Source organism: Aricia agestis, chromosome 3, assembly GCF_905147365.1.
Source record: "Aricia agestis chromosome 3, ilAriAges1.1, whole genome shotgun sequence".
NCBI classification, from domain to species: domain Eukaryota; kingdom Metazoa; phylum Arthropoda; class Insecta; order Lepidoptera; family Lycaenidae; genus Aricia; species Aricia agestis.
In genome coordinates, this window is record NC_056408.1 from 15,987,921 (window position 1) to 16,007,226 (window position 19,306).

The window sequence follows — 19,306 nt, forward strand, 5'->3', positions numbered from 1 at the left end:
ACCATAGACGACAAAGATCAACTTCAGAATAATGTTGCCAGTCGAAATATACCTATGCTGGGTAAGCCAGACTAAAATAATAATTATAAAAATTGTTAATTAAACAAAAAAGAAGGAAGAACAAACGTCTTTTAAGCACTAACAAATATTGGCCGTGTTCGTCGGCGTAATTTTTAGCGCATTCGCTGCAAAACCTAGTTATTGCGCATGTCCAAATCATGTCATGCCATGGCAACGACAACTGTTTACGACTTGACATTTAACCCAATTGCAATTTGTTGGTGGCGTTACAATGAACAAACCAGTGGGAGAGCCATGCTTTGGCACGAATGGGCCGGCTCGACCGGAGAAATACCACACTCTCACAGAAAACCGGCGTGAAACGGCGCTTGCGCTGTGTTTCACCGAGTGAGTGAGTTTACCGGATGCCCAATCCCCTACCCTATTCCCTTCCCTACCTTCCCCTATTCCCTTCCCTTCCCATCCCTACCCTCCCCTGTTACCCTATTCCCTCTTAAAAGGCCGGCAACGCACCTGCATCTCTTCTGATGCTACGAGTGTCCATGGGTGACGGAAGTTGCTTTCCATCAGGTCACCCGTTTGCTCGTTTGCCCTCTTATTTCATTAAAAAAAACAATTAAATTTTTAAATTTTTCCAAGTGATCCATACCCATATTTTCCAAAATAAAATAATCAAACACTATCATAGTGTTAAATAAATTATTTTTGCGGCTTTTAGACAATTTAGGCTTATGTATTTATGTTTAGCTTTTATTATTTTAATCATGTATAAACAATTAAGACGTTGTTTACGACTTGACCAGCAACTTGTTATGGCGTTGCCATGACATCTTTTGGACATGCGCAATAAAAGGTTTGTCCAAAAATACGCCGACGAACACGGCCATTATTGAATATTTACAATTCAATATTGACATACATTTATTAAAAATTAGACTGGGGGGCTAACATAAAAGGATATTTTTAATTAACTTTTATTACATAAACAAGCGACGAACAACCGATTATTTAATAACGAACAATCACGAACAAACGGCGAACAAACATTAATGAATATTTATAACTCAATATTAACATAAATTTATTAAAATTTAAAACGGGGGGCTAAATTAAGAAGATTTTTTTAAATTAAGTTTTATTATACAAACAAGTGACGAACAAACGATTATTTATGACGAACAATCAAAGACAAACGACGAACAAACATTAATGAATATTTATAATTCAATATTGACACAAATTTATTAAAAATTAAAATGCGGGGGCTAACTTAAGAGTTAAGAGCATAATATTTAATTATTTTTTATTAAATGAACAAGTGACGAACAAACGATTATTTATAACGAACAATCAAAAACAAACGACGAACAAACATTATTGAATATTTATAATTCAATATTGTCATAAATTCATTAAAAAATAGAATGGGGGGGCTAACTTAAGATCATAATATTTTAAATTAATTTTTATTTAATAAACAAGTAACGAACAAACGGTTATTTATAGCGAACAATCAAGAACAAACGACGAACAAACATTAATGAATATTTAAAACTCAATATTGACATAAATTTATTAAAAATTAAAATGCGGGGGCTAACTTAAGAGTTAAGAGCATATTTAATTATTTTTTATTAAATGAACAAGTGACGAACAAACGATTAATTATAACGAACAATCAAAAACAAACGACGAACAAACATTATTGAATATTTATAATTCAATATATCATAAATTCTTTAAAAAATTGAATGAGGGGGCTAACTTAAGATCATAATATTTTAAATTAATTTTTATTTAATAAACAAGTAACGAACAAACGGTTATTTATAGCGAACAATCAAGAACAAACGACGAACAAACATTAATGAATATTTAAAACTCAATATTGACATTTTATTAACATTTTTAAATGCGGGGGCTAACTTAAGATCATATTTTAAATTAATTTTTATTAAATAAACAAGTAACGAACAAACGATTATTTATAACGAACAATCACGAACAAACGACGAACAAACATTAATGAATATTTATAATTCAATATTAACATAAATTCATTAAAAATTAGAATGGGGGGGCTAACTTAAGATCATATTTTAAAACATTTTTTATTAAATAAACTAGTAACGAACAAACGATTATTTATAACGAACAATCACGAACAAACGACGAACAAACGATATACGAGTATAAAAATCAAAAAATTACAAAAAAAAAATTATTGGGGGGCTAACTTCCAGGACCTAAAAAATATCCAATGATGTTGGATATTTTTTTTAAATCTGAAATCTCTCATCCGCCATGAGATTCTGGTAGACCGGGTAGACCTATAGTGTTCCTTTTTTTATTTTGACGGTTTCCTTTTTGACTAATTAAAATGCATCACAAATCACAATTGGATTATGTATGAGTTTTAAAATTTACGTGTTAACACATTTTATCGATATATTGCCATAATGGTAATACATACAATAAGTAAGTGGAAACTGCATAGCATACATGATACATACACCGTTATATTATAGTTACAACACCATGGGATGGATTCCATGTTGTAGTATTTTTATATTAGATTAATCGGAATAGCCATAAGTACAATGATAAAGTAGAATTCTTACTTGAGGTACCTATGTCATTATTTGATCCATACTCATCATAATCCAAGCAATTTATTAATATAAATAATAGTGTTAGTGGGCCCCTAGACGATCAATTTTATTGTGCAATAACATGGAATAATATTTTTGAACAATTTATTTGACAATAAGATTGAAAACCCTAGACGGTCAATATAATACGTGATATTACACAGTAAAATTGATCGTTTAGGGGCCCGCTTAGGTTGAGTACCGACATTATTTAGGATACGTTAGCGGGCTCGGGCTCGGGCGAAGATCAATTTTATTGCGCAATATCACACACAATGTTTATTGAATAACATAATTGACAACAAGAAGAAGAAGCGGGAACCTAGAAGATCAATTTTATTGCGCAATATCACACACACTGTTTATTGAACAACTTATTTGACAACAAGATTGAGAGGTGGGCAATATTAACCCTAGACGATCAATAATATAGGACAATACGTGATATTGCACAATAAAATTGATCGTCTAGGGGCCCATTAGGTAAAACTGTACTTTTTATGATGATATTACATAATATTATTTAAATTCCTAGTTAAAGTTATATTTCTTGTCACATTATTTATCATAAAGGAAAACGAACGTAACTACTACCTTAATAACATCGTCTTCGTCGTCATCGTCATGGTAAGGACAAGGCTTATATCAGTTTAAACACACCTTTATCTTTTGTTCCTATCCCACTCTACGACCTCTGGTTAACTCGTTTAAGACAGAGCATGCGCGAAGAGATTTGATTCAGTGGATAAGTGCAAAGTTGACTTTCTTCACCGAGTCACGCACGTATATTATAGCGTACTACGCTCTGGACTCTGGTGCCACGTTGGTGCCCGCTAAGTTAAATCGAAGGAAAGGCGCATGTGACCACGGTAGTGATCTTTATTCGTTTCGGATGTTCAGTAAGTTGTATGTTTTGTTTTGTCTGTACGAATGCGAAATACAATAAAGTACAAACTGTTGCTTCTACACACAATCGATACAAGTAATGTGCATTTGTTTTGGTTACTATGTAGAGGATTTATTTCGTAGTGCGTAGTGCGTACCATTCAAACTGAACGGAAAGCATATTTGTGGTATTTTTGTTAGAAATCATGATAAAAGTAAGTACTTAGAAGATACTTAGTTGTCGAGTGCGACGCAAAAAGTTACGCACTTTATTTTTTCACTTTATTCTAGAATAAGTATATACTTAAGTTTATATTTAATTTCCCTTTTAGAGTTATCCTTGATGCTATTTTAACTAGCTCTTGATAATATTTTGAGCGCGAAATAGTATTCGATACACAATTTTTAGTCAGCCACATTAAACGCCAATATTTTAATGACACGATCGTAATTTTTTACCTTTTTATGTAGTCGGAGTAAATGAATTTTGGAATTAAGTAATTAGGTAGCTTAAACTCTCAAAATTTATTACAATTCACAGAGCATGTATTAAATAAAAAAATCGGCCAAGTGCGAGTTAGACTCGCGCACGAAGGGTTCCGTACCACAATAGAGCAAGAATAGGCTGAAAATGGTGTTTTTTGTGGGGCCCTCCTTATTTATTTAAATTTTATTATTGATTATTAAAGTACAAACAGAACTGAGTATTTCGTGAATATTTCAAGTGCCTATGTGTTGTAGTTATTGATATCGAGCGAAAAATAGCAAAAATCACGTTTGTTGTATGGGCCCTTTTTTAAATATTTAATTTATTTTGTTTTAAGTATTTGTTATTATAGCGGCAACAGGTATACACAATCTGTGAAAATTTCAGAAGTCTAGCTATAGCGGTTCTTGAGTTAGAGCCTGGAGACACACAGAAGACGGACAGACGGACAGTCATCGAAGTCTTAAATAAGTTTATCCATGTTCCAGTTGAAAATGGTTTAGACTTTAGAATCTCGATTTTTTCGTTTCCAAGGACGGCGGGTTGCTACTTTCTTACACTCGATTCGATTCTCACGTCCTTAAATAAGTAGTCTCACCCTGAAAGCCCTCTAAACGGACCAACTTTTTGTTATATTTAGACCGTTTTGTAATAGTTTGCCAACACTTAGTCCTATTCGTAGACTAATATGATTTAAACTAGATAACGCCCGCAACTCTGTTGCACCTAAATTCATTTATCGCGCGGGACCCGTACATTTTTCGGGGATAAAACGTATCCTATTGACTATTGTTCTTTCCCGGGACTCAAAGTATATGCATACCAAATTTAAAAAAATCGGCGGTTTGGGGGTGAAGATGGTTACAAATAGACAGATAAACAGACAGATGGACAGACAGACACACTTTCGAGTTTATGATAATATTAATATGGATTTGCTTTAGTTTAAATATTCTAATCATTACGAAAATATTTATAACTCGTCGATAACTCTAATAACGTGTCGATTTCTTTTCAGACTAACGGTGTCACTCGTAAGACATATTTTAGTAATTTAACTTTGATATAAATTTTATTTATATTAATAAAGCAAATATATCGAACGTTTGTCAAAATTTTTTTTTAATGAAAGTTAAGTAAATATTCAATGTTTACTACATTCCTCTGCGCTCCATACCTACTGTGATTTTTAAAGGGCCTGAAATTCCCTGTTCAATCCAAACTAATATTATATATTATGTAAAAAGTTTGTCTGTCAGGTTGTTTGTCCGTTACCTTTTCACGCCTAAACCGCTGAGCCGATTTTGCTGTTTAGTATAGTATAATTGTATCCCGGAAAAATGTGCAGTTCCCGTGCGTAAACGAATATTGGCGCAACGGAGTTGCGGACGTTATCTAATGTTAGTCCAACTATTTTTTTTTTGTTTATATAGTTTATGATGATTAATACAATATGAACACGCAACATAAAATACGTGATATGTATTCAGATATGTGTGGATGAATGCTGCAATACGTCGATCTCATCTCGATGTGTTTTTGACGCGGCTCCAAGTGGGGCATCGCCTCCTTATCCCCTTATTACAACGCAATTTAATTTTATTTATCGCCGAAAACCGTCGGGCAGCGGGCTTCACTATAATTAGGTATTCTAAATGCAAATTAGTAAGCAATAAAAGAAATGATCGACGTTTCCCGGCGTGAACACGTTACACGCAATGTTAGTTGGGACTGGGGAACGTTTCACTTGCCCTTGTTTGCCCTTCAGTAATTATTCCTAGTATGTGCCGCGATTTTTCTTTTAAGTAGTGGAAGCCATAAATTTACACGAAGTGTAATACAAAAAAAGATAAAGATACTTCGATAAAAAAAGATAAAAGAAAAATACACTTTGATTTATGTCCTCCTATATTGTTATGTTGTCCGCATCTTTTTTACGCAGAAACTAGTTTATCGCACGAAAACCACAAAATTTTTCGGACTTTCGAGTATCATAATATTATGTGTGTTCTTCCTGGGATTCAAGAATCTCCATACTAAATTTCATCAAAATCGGTTCAGTGGTTAAATCATGTAGAGGTTGAGGCAGACAGATAGACAGACACACTTTCGTATTTATAATATTAGTATGGATATCGATTTTATATTTAGGACATCGACCTCTTTACTAACAGCTTAGCATGTTTTAAACACGATGCGCGAAAATCGTTGATGTTGATGCGCATCGCCTAAAACTCTACACGAGCGGCAAGGGTGATGATCAGTAGCGGATTTGTAAATAGGCCACTATAGGCCACGGCCTAGGGGCAGCAGCGTCCATAGAGGCTCTACAGATTATATACATGGGGCGGCGGAAATAAAGTGGCCTACTCTCATAGAAAATATAATTTCGGCACTGGTGATGATTACAATGATTTAGGAAACACTGACAACTAGCTGTAGATACGCTGGCATTAGCATATACTGCTTTATCATCCTGCCGTGTCCGGAAAGTGCAACCTACTTTACCGTAATAATATGTAATTATGCACCGGCCGCCCTCGCGCACGAGCGGCATTCATTTCCTTGCACGTTCGTGACGATGTCACAGAAAGTAGATAAACTGATATAAATAAAAAGTTACGATTTATTCACTTTATTCGAATGATTGATACTTTTGTGCACTCTGCGATATTGCGAAGTTTCATACAATTCAAATAATCTTGTTATGAAACATATACATTTTTTCACCACAGTTTACAAGGCATTCACCTCAGTCACATGTCTTCAAGTCTCAAGTGTTTACACTTTACACCAAACTACGCCCTTATAAGACACTCTACGCTAGTCTCGTAACACTTCTACGCGTGTAGATGACCTACGACGCGTAGAGTTGTGTCGTAGCGAAGCTACAGCTCGTAGAAGAGCTACGATTCGTAGTCGAGCTACGGCTCGTAGAAGTGCTACGATTCGTAGTCGAGCTACGGCTCGTAGAAGTGCTACGATTCGTAAACGAGCTACGGCTCGTAGAAGAGCTACAATTCGTAGTCGAGCTACGGCTCGTAGAAGTGCTACGATTCGTAGAAGAGCTACAGCTCGTAGAAGAGCTACGATTCGTAGTCGAGCTACGGCTCGTAGAAGAGCTACGATTCGTAGTCGAGCTACGGCTCGTAGTAGAGCTACGATTCGTAGTCGAGATACGGCTCGTAGAAGAGCTACGATTCGTAGTCGAGATACGGCTCGTAGAAGAGCTACGATTCGTAGTCGAGCTATGGCTCGTAGAAGAGCTACGATTCGTAGTCGAGATACGGCTCGTAGAAGAGCTACGATTCGTAGTCGAGCTACACCTTGTAAAGAGCTACGGCTCGTAGAAGTGCTACAATTCGTAGTCGAGCTACGGCTCGTAGAAGTGCTACGATTCGTAGTCGAGCTACGGCTCGTAGAAGAGCTACGATTCGTAGTCGAGCTACGGCTCGTAGAAGAGCTACGATTCGTAGTCGAGCTACGGCTCGTAGAAGAGCTACGATTCGTAGTCGAGCTACGGCTCGTAGAAGAGCTACGATTCGTAGTCGAGCAACGGCTCGTAGATCAGCGACGAGCCGAACGGGATGAACTAATTACACGCTGCGACATGAAAAAACTAAAATAAAATTATCGTAAAAAAATACGTTACAATATATTTTGTCACGCTAATCCTCATTCTTCACATTGCGAAGGGTCTCAATACCCAAAAGTAAAACAAAGGGACAGGATTAAGGTTGATGGTATTTAAAATTTTACCCTATTTTTGGTAACCTTTTTAACCTTGTTGTAATATTTAAATTGTGGGGCGAAGTTTGCGTGACGAGGGCCCCGCTTCGAGCCTCTCCAGTCTCCCAGACCGCTTGACCCGCCGCTAATGACACTCGATTTTTTACTGATACAACTCATGTTGTATTCTTAACCCAATTAACTAAAGGTCGATCGAAAAAGAGAAAAGAACGAACTCTAAATTGCAACAATACCTTTTCGTTCAGAAAGGAAGTAATTTAAATGCTGATATAAATTGTAAGCCTTACCCCTTTTAGCCTATTAACCGATTCGTTGCCACCTTCATTTTCACGAATTCTTACCACAGGCTAAGCAGTTTGTTCGATGACGCGCCATAAGCGTCATCGGCCCTGCTAAACGATGATTACGTGCGGCATTGGCCACTGGTTGTGTTTTATGCACATTTAGACTAAGGAATTGTAATTACAGTACAATAAATTAGTTATAACGTGTTTTTCAACAATCCTTGTATGCCGCGCCTGGCGCGTCATCGGCCTCACTGAATCTTTTTAAATGACGCGCTGAGCGCGGCATTGGCCACGAATCGGTTAAACTCGCGGCGTCACAACGAATTTATTGAAATGGGTTTTTAAAAATCAGATCAGTAGTTTAGACACACCGAAGAAACATACATACAATTACTCAATGTTTAAACAACAAATCAAAATCTTAATTTTTTCCTTCACCACAGTCGGTAAAAATCGAAATAAAACTTTTCAACTCTGTTCAAAAAACAAGAAATTCAATTAATTTTAAAGTTGCATGACAGTTCCGGTTCCTGCTTACTGCTTAGCCTGGCCACTATGGTAGCACACAACTGCAGGCTGTACTGAGTGCTTAGTCAAATTGCATTCGATGGTTTCGATAGCGAAGTAAAGGGGTTCCGAGACGAACAAGCTGCTTGGCGGCAAGTACGTAGATATTTGATTGCTTCAAGCATATTGACTGTTTAGTACTTTAGAATGTTTGCTTGATACTTGAGTCAGCATTAATGAGCTTGCTCCGCGCTGGATGTGATTTTATATTTTTCAGGTAGGCTGCAAGCAAAAGCAAAAAATATAAAATCACATCTAGCGTGGAGCAAACACATGATTATGCTTGACTCAAGCCACAAGCAAACAATGTAAACGGTCAATCAGCTTGAAGCAAGCAAAAATCCACGTGTTTGTCGCTAAGCTGCAGCTTGTTCATCTCGGAACCCCTTTAGATGTCAAATCTCATACATTCTTGATATCTAACTTCGCTACCGAAATTGGCGAATGCAATTTGACTATGCACCCTGTACTCGATTGTACCCAGCGCATCGATCCCGAGTCCCGACCGTTCACCCCGACTGTACCACTGTTATTTCGCGTGTTTTATTGCTAAATATACTGTTATTGCTTGCGACCCCATTCGCCTGAAATGTGATTCGGCATTTGGTTTATTATTGCCCTCTGCTAGGCTTTGATACAGATTGGTCAAATAGTTATCTGAGTTAAATGTTTTTTTAAAGTTGCTTGATATGTTTTCCATGCTAGAAGAAGGTGTGGACGTGATCGACTTGGGCGCACCTCTTGGCTTCAGTTCTGCTCGCACCCGCCGCAGATACCCTCGATATTCTCCGAATCCACGGCTGTGAGTATGAGTATTTTGCAATACTGGAAATTAGAATGCTAGAAGTTGAATGTAAAATTCTTCTTTTCCCCATAGTTTATTATCATTATGTTTGAAGAAAATCGATCAAAACGGTCGGTCAAACGAACAGAAATTTTGTAATGTCAAAATATAGGTTATCGTACTCGAGCTTAGGGCAAAAGAACTAAATTGCCTCATGGTCATTGCCACTCGCCCATAATATTAAACGACCTCATTACTAAGCACCTAGCACGATCATGTGAGAGCGTGGCCAGGATTAATTCTGGATAAAGCTATTTCCTGAATTCCTTATCCATTTTGCATTTCTTTTGTATGACAAAAGAAATGCAAAATGGATACCCAATCCGAAAGCACCAAGTAAGAAGCGAGTGAAGCGCAAGTCGGGTCGCAGGAAGCACTTCAGGCGGCCGGTGCCCAACTCACGGCTATACCGGCCGCAGCCGGCGCGCCGCCCCGTCCCGCCCACCTGCCCCCTCTTCTGGCCTCCCCCCGCGCGCACTCCGCAGGTAATATCAAATGTCTGGTAATCCAAAAGGCGCTGTCCAGCGATATAAAATTTTTAATGGCCTCGCCTATGGTCAGGCTGTTAAATACGAACGTCTCTTATTGATTTCTATTCAGTATTCCGCCCGTTTCTTTCCCCTTTAGTTGCAGTAGCACTAGCATAAACATCAAATTGTCTAACCAATCGTTGTCCGTTTTTTTCCATTTGAAACAATCCCATAGGTATCTGACACCGCGTCGCGTGCTGCCCTCTGCCTGCAGCAGGCGAGCCGTCGTCCGTCGAATAATCGACGACGACTGGTAGTAACATTACCCCAGCTCTCGCTACACCGAAGTGTCGTCGACTCGTCGCACAAAATGGAGGCGGCGAACAGACACTCGACGAGTCCGGAATGCTCCGACGGGAATGACGCATCCTCTGCACCGAGCGAGTTCCTAGCTGAGGTGAGGCTTATACGGCTAAACTTTTTGAACCTACCTAATACCTTACATAACCGCCGCTCTGTTAAGCGCAGCATCATCAAATTATCACACTTCAAAAGGATATGGGCTATAAGGAAACACTACGTCATAAAATCAATGTTGAGCAAAAAGTTAGATAAGTAGTTAACGTGTAGTGCAATCTACGCTTTACATTCATGATATCATGATAAATTAAGATTAAAAAAATCTTTCATTTACAGTTCCTATCTGCAATAATGAGGCGTCAGTACGCAGAGGCTCTGAAGTACTGTCATCTGATACTGCAGTACGAGCCGCACAACACCACAGCGCGCGGCTTCTACCCGCTGTTGCAGCACAAAGTACAGACTAATCAGAACAAAACAGGTAAGAAATTTAGGCATCTCTAGAGAATATAATTAGATGGATTTAGGTCATTTGGCCGAGCTATGTAAACCAGCCAATAGATCAAGAGTCACCGTCACGACTAATATTAGGTTGACGTAATCCGACCCAATAGAAAACAATTTTAATCAGTAGGTACTGCACACAAATATCTGGATACCTATAATTAATGTCTAAATACCGAACACTAAGGGCCTGTTTCACCACTTAGTACTTACTGTTAAGTGCCGAATAGGCTATCCACTACTTAACTTGACAGATGAAGCATGGATAATCTGTCAAAAAAGTTGTGAATAGCCTATTCGGAACTTTATCAGAAAAGGGTGAAGCAGACCCTTATACTAATTTATACTTCCAAGTTTCAGATGAGGCCAGCTCAAGTGACGACAGTCCTCGTGTGGGTCTCTTCGCAGAGTGCGATTTGCGACGGGTACGTTTAATATTTATGTTTGCGAAAATTATGTCACAATTCCCTGCCAAATGACTTATTTTTGTTTAGTCCAGACTAAGAGCCTGTTTCACCACTTACTGATAAATTCCGGTTAGGCTGTCTACAATTTATCTGACAGATAGAGCATACACTATCTGTTCAACAGGTCCTAACAATATTTTGGACATTTCTCCAAGCTCCATTCTATTTTCTAGGAGGAGGTGATGCAGCAAGAAGCAGACTCGCCCCGGTCGAGTTCGTGTTCCTCGCTGGAGCTGGACTCGTCGGACGCGCCGCGGTCGTCGCGCTCGCCGTCGCCGTCTCGTCGCACGCCCACCGACCGCTCCGACCGCACGGATCGGACCGATCGCACTGACAGAACTGACCGAACCGACCGCACCGATCGAAGTGACAGTCAGTATTGCTTTAAATTACCATGAGTATACAACCCGATGAAAAATTTAACAAAATTAACTTGCACATCATAAAAAAGCATTTATAAGACACGTAGACTCACTCTTAGGATGAAGTGGTAAAGCGTTGTTTACTGTAGAGGGCGCGCTATAAACTGTTTACTTGTAAACTGTAAACTATGCCTGTGGCGTCTTCTGGGTGGGCTAGGGTTGAAGTGCTGGTAGCTTTTTTCTTGTCTTTCCGAAAATAACTTTTACTTAGTTTTATTTCCGTGGCAATCTCTACAACCTAGCTGCAAGTTTTGCAATTGTGAAAAACTGAACTCGATAAAGCGGCGCGTCCACCGGTTCGGAATCGGAGCGTACGGTGCGGACGGAGCGTCGTCATTTATAATTTCTCAGGCGTAGAAGTTACGTTCCAGTACACGCAGTACCATAGAAATCAATACAAAGCAACAAATCCGTCCGCTCCTTACTCTCAGATTCCGATCCGGTGGACGCGCACCCATAAAAATCGCTAAATGAATAATATTTTGCAGGTACGTCGTCACGCTGGGACAGCGGCGGGGAGCGGTCGGACCGCGACGACAACGGCAACTCCCCGCCCGCGCCCAACGCCAACGTCTCCCTCACACCCTCCACACCCATACTGTCCGGTGAGTTTATTGATGATGATGATGATGAAGAATGTAGACTATAGTGCCTCTTGAACTTATGGGTTTTCAATTATGATGATGTGTATTTCTTTCTTGAACTTAATTTTTTTACTTTGACTATGTTGAATATATGAATGTAGTTTGTTCACGATTTTAAAAAGCACTCATATACTATATAAAAGGCAATATATAATATACAGTGTGTAACAAAAATAAGTGATAATACTTTAGGGTGTGTACGTGTTCCTTGTAGAGAGTTCACTGTGAAAGTAGCAGCTCTGAAAGACGAATTTTTTTTTCACTTTTGTATGGGCAATGGCCCGAGCGTCACGAGTTTCCCCATACAAAAGTGAAAATTTTTTTTGGTATTTCAGCGCTGTTACTTTCACAGTGAACTCGCTACAAGGAACACGTACACACCCTAAAGTATTATCACTTATTTTTGTTACACCCTGTATATAAAAATGGATTTTCAATTTTTTTTTTATTAAATAAGGGGGCAAACGAGCAAACGGGTCACCTGATGGTAAGCAACTACCGTCGCCCATGGACACTCGCAACATTAGAAGAGCTGCAGGTGCGTTGCCGGCCTTTTAAGAGGGAATACGCTCTTTTCTTGAAGGTTTGCAGGTCGTATAGGTCCGGAAATACTGCTGGTGACAGTTCGTTCCAGAGTTTTACAGTGCGCGGCAGAAAGTTACGCGAAAAACGTAAATTATGTTAGTAATGCTAAAACTCGAAAACGGCTGAACGGATTGGGCTAATTTTAGTCTTAAAATATTCATAGAAGTCCAGGGAAGGTTTTAAAGTGACACGAAGTTCACCGGGACAGCTAGTTATTAAACATAAATTATAAATTTATTTCATTTTTCAAGCAAGATTATTACTCAAGTTATCTACATCTTGCAGATTTTACGACAGGCGACGTGGAGAAAGCAGATGAGAACGACAACGCCTCTCCTAACCACTACATCCCTACGCACCTCAAGGTGAATATAAATATATATTTACAAATTATAACTTAATAAATACTACACTTCGATCGTAAAAAAACAAAATTATATTTAGCGGAAGTCGTAATTTTTTTCGCAATTTATATAGGGAGTCCCTGGAGTGCGTAGGCCTACCATGCTAATAGTGTCCCTATTAGGGACACTATTAGCATGGTAGGCCTCATGTAGACACGACGACGTTCTAAAAGTGTTAACTTTACCTTTACCTATTTAAAAATAAATATTTTGATTTTGATATCAATGTCCTTGTCCAAAGCCTGTATCTCCATACTAAGTTTCATTTCAGTGAACCGTCTTTTTTCGCCACTGAAGGTGTGGTAATTTATTCGGTCTTTCGTGAACTCGAATTTACTGTACTTACTTTGATCGTCGCAATGTATGCAATTTTTTTTAATATAATGCAATGTTCTTTTTTCAGAGCGGGTCATCTCTACAAAGACTACGCGCACAGTTCGCTTGCTCTATCAAGTGAATACTACAGTCTGCTAAACACAAACAAAAAGCCTAGAACCATACCTAGAGCATATAACATTTTTATGTTTTGGTACCTAATACAAAAAATCTATACCTATATCTAAATTAAAAATTTTAACTAAGTGTACCTAAACCCAAAAAATATTTAGATATATAATTAGGTAATACAAAATTAAAATGCTTTTAAAATTAACAGTTTAAAGCATCTAACCTGTAACCTAAAAAAAAAAAAAAACAAACAAAATGTGGTAAGAAGATAAACTAAACAAAAAAGGCTTAAAATGTTGAACAAAATAACCCCAAAAGGACCTAACTATATCGGCCTACTGGCTGCAGGTATTATAAGACATATCTGCGTGTTTGTATCGCAAAACATAATGTTAAAGTCTACAAACAACTCATGTCGTAATATGTAGGGAAAATTTATGAGACTTTTCATCTATCGGAACAAAATCAATATAGATTATAGAATTGAATCGACTTGTGTTTTCAAACTTTGCATTTTGTTGTGTCCTAATAAAAAAATAGGTTCTCATAATATTTTTTTAATCTTGAAAAGTATGTCACTTCACATTGAAAGTCGCAACTCGCAAGGCGGCTTCACCGGCCCTCGGCAGCAAGTCATGGCTTGCTGTCTATATCTTCTTATGTAGTAAATAAAGTTCAGTTTTGAATAAGAGATTTAAAAAATCTGCCAAGTGCGAGTGTGACTCGTGCACGAAGGGTTCCGTACCATTATAGAGCAACAGATATACACAATCTGTGAAAATTTCAGAAGTCTAGCTATAGCTATTCTTCAGATATAGCCTGGAGACAGACAGACAGACGGACAGACATCGAAGTCTTAGTAATATGGTCCTGTTTTTACCCTTTGGGTACGGAACCCTAAAAAGCATCGTATTGCAGCGATCCCCCACGTTGCAATATTTAAACTGAATACAGGCATGTTATAAAGTATATGCGCAGCAAAATACGTTTTACAATAACAACAACATTGTCGACTCTCTTGTAACTTTTATGGGGCGGTTTAGTCCTCAATAGAGGCATATCTGTTAGTTCGGTGTTGTAAATCGTACATTAATTATTGTAATAAATTATTTATTTGTGTACTAAATTAAGTACTTACCTCTTTACGGTCATTTTATACTAGCACAGAGTCGAAGCGCATCGAAGCGAATTATTAAAACTGAACATAACAAATTCAACCTTAACTCCAAAGAGTTAACGCACTTTATTACTTCTGAGAATTGAAAAATTCGCGTGAATGCGCTCGACCAACGCTGATTCGCCTCGCAGAAGTAATGTATGTGTTACGCTCTGGAGTTAAGGTTGAATTTTCTGTGTTCAGCTTTTGGGAATTCGCTTCGCTTCATTTCGACTCTGCTCTATTATAAATTGACCCATAATGTATTCTAGAATGTTGTTAAGACAACCAAAGTTTATAAAGCTTGATTGTGTTGTGAATAAATGTTAGTACAAACTAGATATCCTTGAATAATCTGAGTATCAGTTTCACAGACGAGTTTTAAGGTTGATCGGTGAACTATCGTGTTCGTGTGGTCGCTTTCGTCCTTCATAATATAGAAAGAGAAGGTAGATAGGCATGACTGTTATTATTAGGTTAACACTAGCAATCGTTTGTGAAACTGGACCTAAATTATTTAAGATTCCCTTGGACAAGTAATATTATGACGTGCGAGTAATTTTTAGCCATATTATATTCTTTTTTTTTATTATACTTACTACGCACTTTTTAACGACGAAAGGAGTCGGTTATATTTATTATATTCGGTTGTATATGTATTTTTTATGTTTACCTATAATAATTGTTTTAAATCCTTGACGAATTGAATGATTTATTATTATTTAAAAATGAAAAAGTTTCTTATGCCATTATTTGTTTAAAAATATTAATCTTTATTATATGTGCAGCGAGTGTATAAATATATTTTTTAAATAAATACTACGCAAAATAGGGAAATTCACTTGTAGCAAAATCATTTCCAAGGACTCATCGAATGCGTAAAACCAATATTATAGATGGTGCTGGTCTCGCTATGTTGAGTGTAACGCCATCTGGTGTTGAGTTTCCTTAAACATGCTTTTAATATGAAGATTTAAAAAAACATTTATACGCTCGCTATGAGTAAATCTGATGCAGCATTTGACGAATTGAGAGCTGTGTGAAACGAGAAGACTGAATGAAGTGTTGACTTGATTTTCTATGTTTCAGATGAACTATTAGAGAAAATTATTCCTTGGCAGAATGCGGACCTATTTAACTCGGTTGGTTTAAGTTAAACCCAGCCAAAAGACGGACCAAAATTCCGATTGACGTCTGATTCCGATAGCAGACTAAAGAACAGACTTTCGAAAGACGAGCATTGCTCGTCGTTTGGGGACGAAAAATGGCACGCGAATTACATACACATGCGGTATCTATCTTGATCTATGTCTGTGGCTGGGCCTGATATAACCCGACCAAATATAGGTTCGCTATCTGCGTATGGATCAATTTCTTTGATGGTACCTATAATATACAGTTATCGACATAGATAATGAACGTCTCGATTCGATATGAACGTTCAAAATTCATGTCCGTGGTGATAATTTTAACTAATGTTTTTAATCGTTACATGTGACGTGTGTTAAATATATCAAAAAGGCAACTGCCAAGTAGGTTACTAAACTATGTAAATAGATCTAGACAAATAGACATAAAGGCCCTCGTATACGGAGAGGCTGAGAGTTGATCGCAGGCCGAACTTACGTGGCAGGGTGATTTTATGTAGTATTTTGTTAATTACCGAGCTTTTGCCCGCGGCTTCACTCGCGTTAAGAAGTATTATTATATACAAATTTTCATCCCCTATTTGAACCCCTTGGGGTTGGAATTTATCAAAATCCTTTCTTAGCGGATGCCTACGTCATAACATCTACCTGCATGCCAAATTTCAGAACAATCCGTCTAGTGGTTTGGGCTGTGCGTTGATAGATCACTATGTCAATCAGTCAGTCACCTTTGAGTTTTATATAGATATAAATCAATATTACGTTTAAGAATAATATCTTTATTGACGGCAGATGTTTTCGGTTTGACAGTAATTTTTGCCTTCAGGGCTAAAATGGTCGCTTTAAAGAATCATGATATGAATCATAATATGATTAATTTTTATCAAAATGCAACTCTGCTTGCAATTCATTTCTGTATTATTGTACTGATTTGACATTTGTCAGTTTGACCTGACCGAGCAAGCTATCTCGCTCGGTCGGAAAATCTTTCGGCCGCCACTTACGTCGCTAAATCATGTTGCATTTCTGTCTCGAGAAACTAATTCGCCTGGCGAACTCGTTTTGTGTCTTGTGTGTGTGCACGTATCCGGTGAGGTCGGTCTACGATCATTCCGACCGGAACGATCGGCCTCACGGTATATGGGGGCTTTAACGCTTCTATAGCTAGTTTAAACCTTCATATTTGTTTGTTCTAAGATTGAATGTATAAATGTAACACAGAATAATAGCATTTACCTGTAGAATATCATGTTCGATGCTACTTATACTATACTTATAATAACTATTTTCACGCATATAGGCACACATTGGACCAAGACATGTTAGTTATCCTATCCGAATATTGTAAGCTCTACCTTCTAAATACCATTCATCGTTTTATTATATTTTTTCTGGCTTACAATAGTCATACAATAGTATGTGTATTGTGTGTCACGTTAAAAACTCCAAAGTATTTTTTTTGGTAAAAATTTTATGGTATGAGATATCCTATCTGGCCTATTTAGGAATAGAAACTACTATTAATACCTTAAAATATTATTGCAATAATTATTTTTCTCATATGACACACATAATAGTAAACTATTACTATTATAAAATAATTATTAGTATGCTTGGTATAAAATTTCTTAGACTGAGGGCGGATTCGACCAAACTGGAGTAAAATTTTACTCGAGTATAACTGTCTCCTAATCTAAGAGTAAGCTGGTTTTGCGTTTTTCCAACTTCTAATCCAAGAATGAGGTAATTACACGGGAGTAAATATTTACACGGGCTATTTTGGTGGAGTAAATATTAAACTGAGAATAGTTGCACAAGTGACACAACAGGGTTCAACTGTCACGGTCGGTGTCATTGTGAACTATAATTGACATTTTATTTCATACTCTATGAGTAACTTGGTAAAATGCAAACGATAATACCCTAGAGTAAATTAAAGGAGTAAAATTATTCTCATGATAGTTATACTCGTGTAACTTCAAGTTTGGTCGAATCGGGCCTTAAATGTTTTGCAAGTTTTTACCGTTTTGACAAGTGTATTTATATGTATTTTACACGCACCGATTTTGATTATTATAGTACTGGTACCTACTGGTACACTTAATTTTCATTTCTGACCAACAAATTGATAGTTTTAATATTCGTTTCAATTTCTTTTGATGTAAAAGTAAAAAAATTAAACTCCCCTCGACCAAATTAATATATCAGCGTATTTTTTTTTTCGGTTAAAACAGTGATACTCAACCGAGTACTCAGCGATTTAAAATGGAAAAAAATTCACGACTTTCACGTCGACTCTGCATTATTTTACCAGTAGGCGTAAATTTCTAAATGGTTTAACTTCACGCGGGTTACTGAAAAATTCCCGGCGGGGCACATATGCGACCCGCGGGCCGTTGGTTGAGTATAGTTGGGTTAAAAAGTAAAATGTAAATTGTTAGCATTATAACCTGCACTTATATCAAAATGAATTGAAACAGTAAGTAGTCCCTGTGATCTAGAAATGAGACGTCATATCATAAAGAAGTCCAAAACAGTCTCAATTCATAGGGTAGACTGTAGAGTGAGATTCAACTTACAATGGCCAACTTATCTCCATCCAAACTTGTATCCTCTATACTCTATACTCTCTAGGTTTATTTGACTTCTTAGAAATAATTAAAATCATCTGTTGAAGTAAATTGTAAGGGCTCAAAATATCTGTTGTCCAAATACTGTGTAGGCTTAGAAGTTCCTGAGAACGAGGGATGTTGACTATTTAAAACATTTATGTATGTATTTATTAACATTCCTTAATGTCTCGTACACCCACAAATCACACATATATTTTGTGGCAGTTGTTTTTTTTCTAAAAATAACGTCACTCGTCACGATATATGTGTCACGTGGTTTAATTGGCCCTTAGATTATGTTTAAAATTTTAAAACTAAATAGTTAATAATTATTTTATTTTTGTATTTTGTAATGTATTTTAAGTACTTACATATTATTCAAACGACCTTTGACTTTTTTACTTACATTATTATTTTTGCCTAAAAAATGTTTTTTTAACTAACATAGTCAACATCCCTATAATTATTGATGTATTAAAAATTGTTGATGTGTAAATTCTTGCATTATTCATATTATTATATATTTCTTACTATATTTTATTATTATTAAATGTAGATATTAAATTTTGTGTGACTATAGTATTTGTTTGTTTCA

General features: G+C 37.1%; 1 protein-coding gene across 1 annotated transcript; it reads left to right on the forward strand.

Annotated features, from left to right (window-relative positions):
- The first annotated feature begins 3,055 nt into the window (after positions 1–3,055).
- Positions 3,056–13,887, forward strand: LOC121725785. The gene is made up of 11 exons (XM_042112903.1): positions 3,056–3,069; positions 3,467–3,571; positions 9,354–9,450; positions 9,794–9,977; positions 10,198–10,419; positions 10,659–10,803; positions 11,181–11,251; positions 11,467–11,665; positions 12,204–12,320; positions 13,230–13,309; positions 13,752–13,887. Exons 2-11 carry the CDS (start codon positions 3,565–3,567, stop codon positions 13,803–13,805), a joined length of 1,176 nt encoding a protein of 391 aa, XP_041968837.1. The 5' UTR covers positions 3,056–3,069; positions 3,467–3,564; the 3' UTR covers positions 13,806–13,887.
- The last annotated feature ends 5,419 nt before the right edge of the window (positions 13,888–19,306 follow it).

Coding starts and splice junctions, on each gene's coding strand:
- LOC121725785 (XM_042112903.1), top strand. Junction 10,804..11,180: donor GACTAATCAGAACAAAACAG/GTAAGAAATTTA, acceptor TATACTTCCAAG/TTTCAGATGAGGCCAGCTCA. Junction 13,310..13,751: donor ACATCCCTACGCACCTCAAG/GTGAATATAAAT, acceptor TTCTTTTTTCAG/AGCGGGTCATCTCTACAAAG.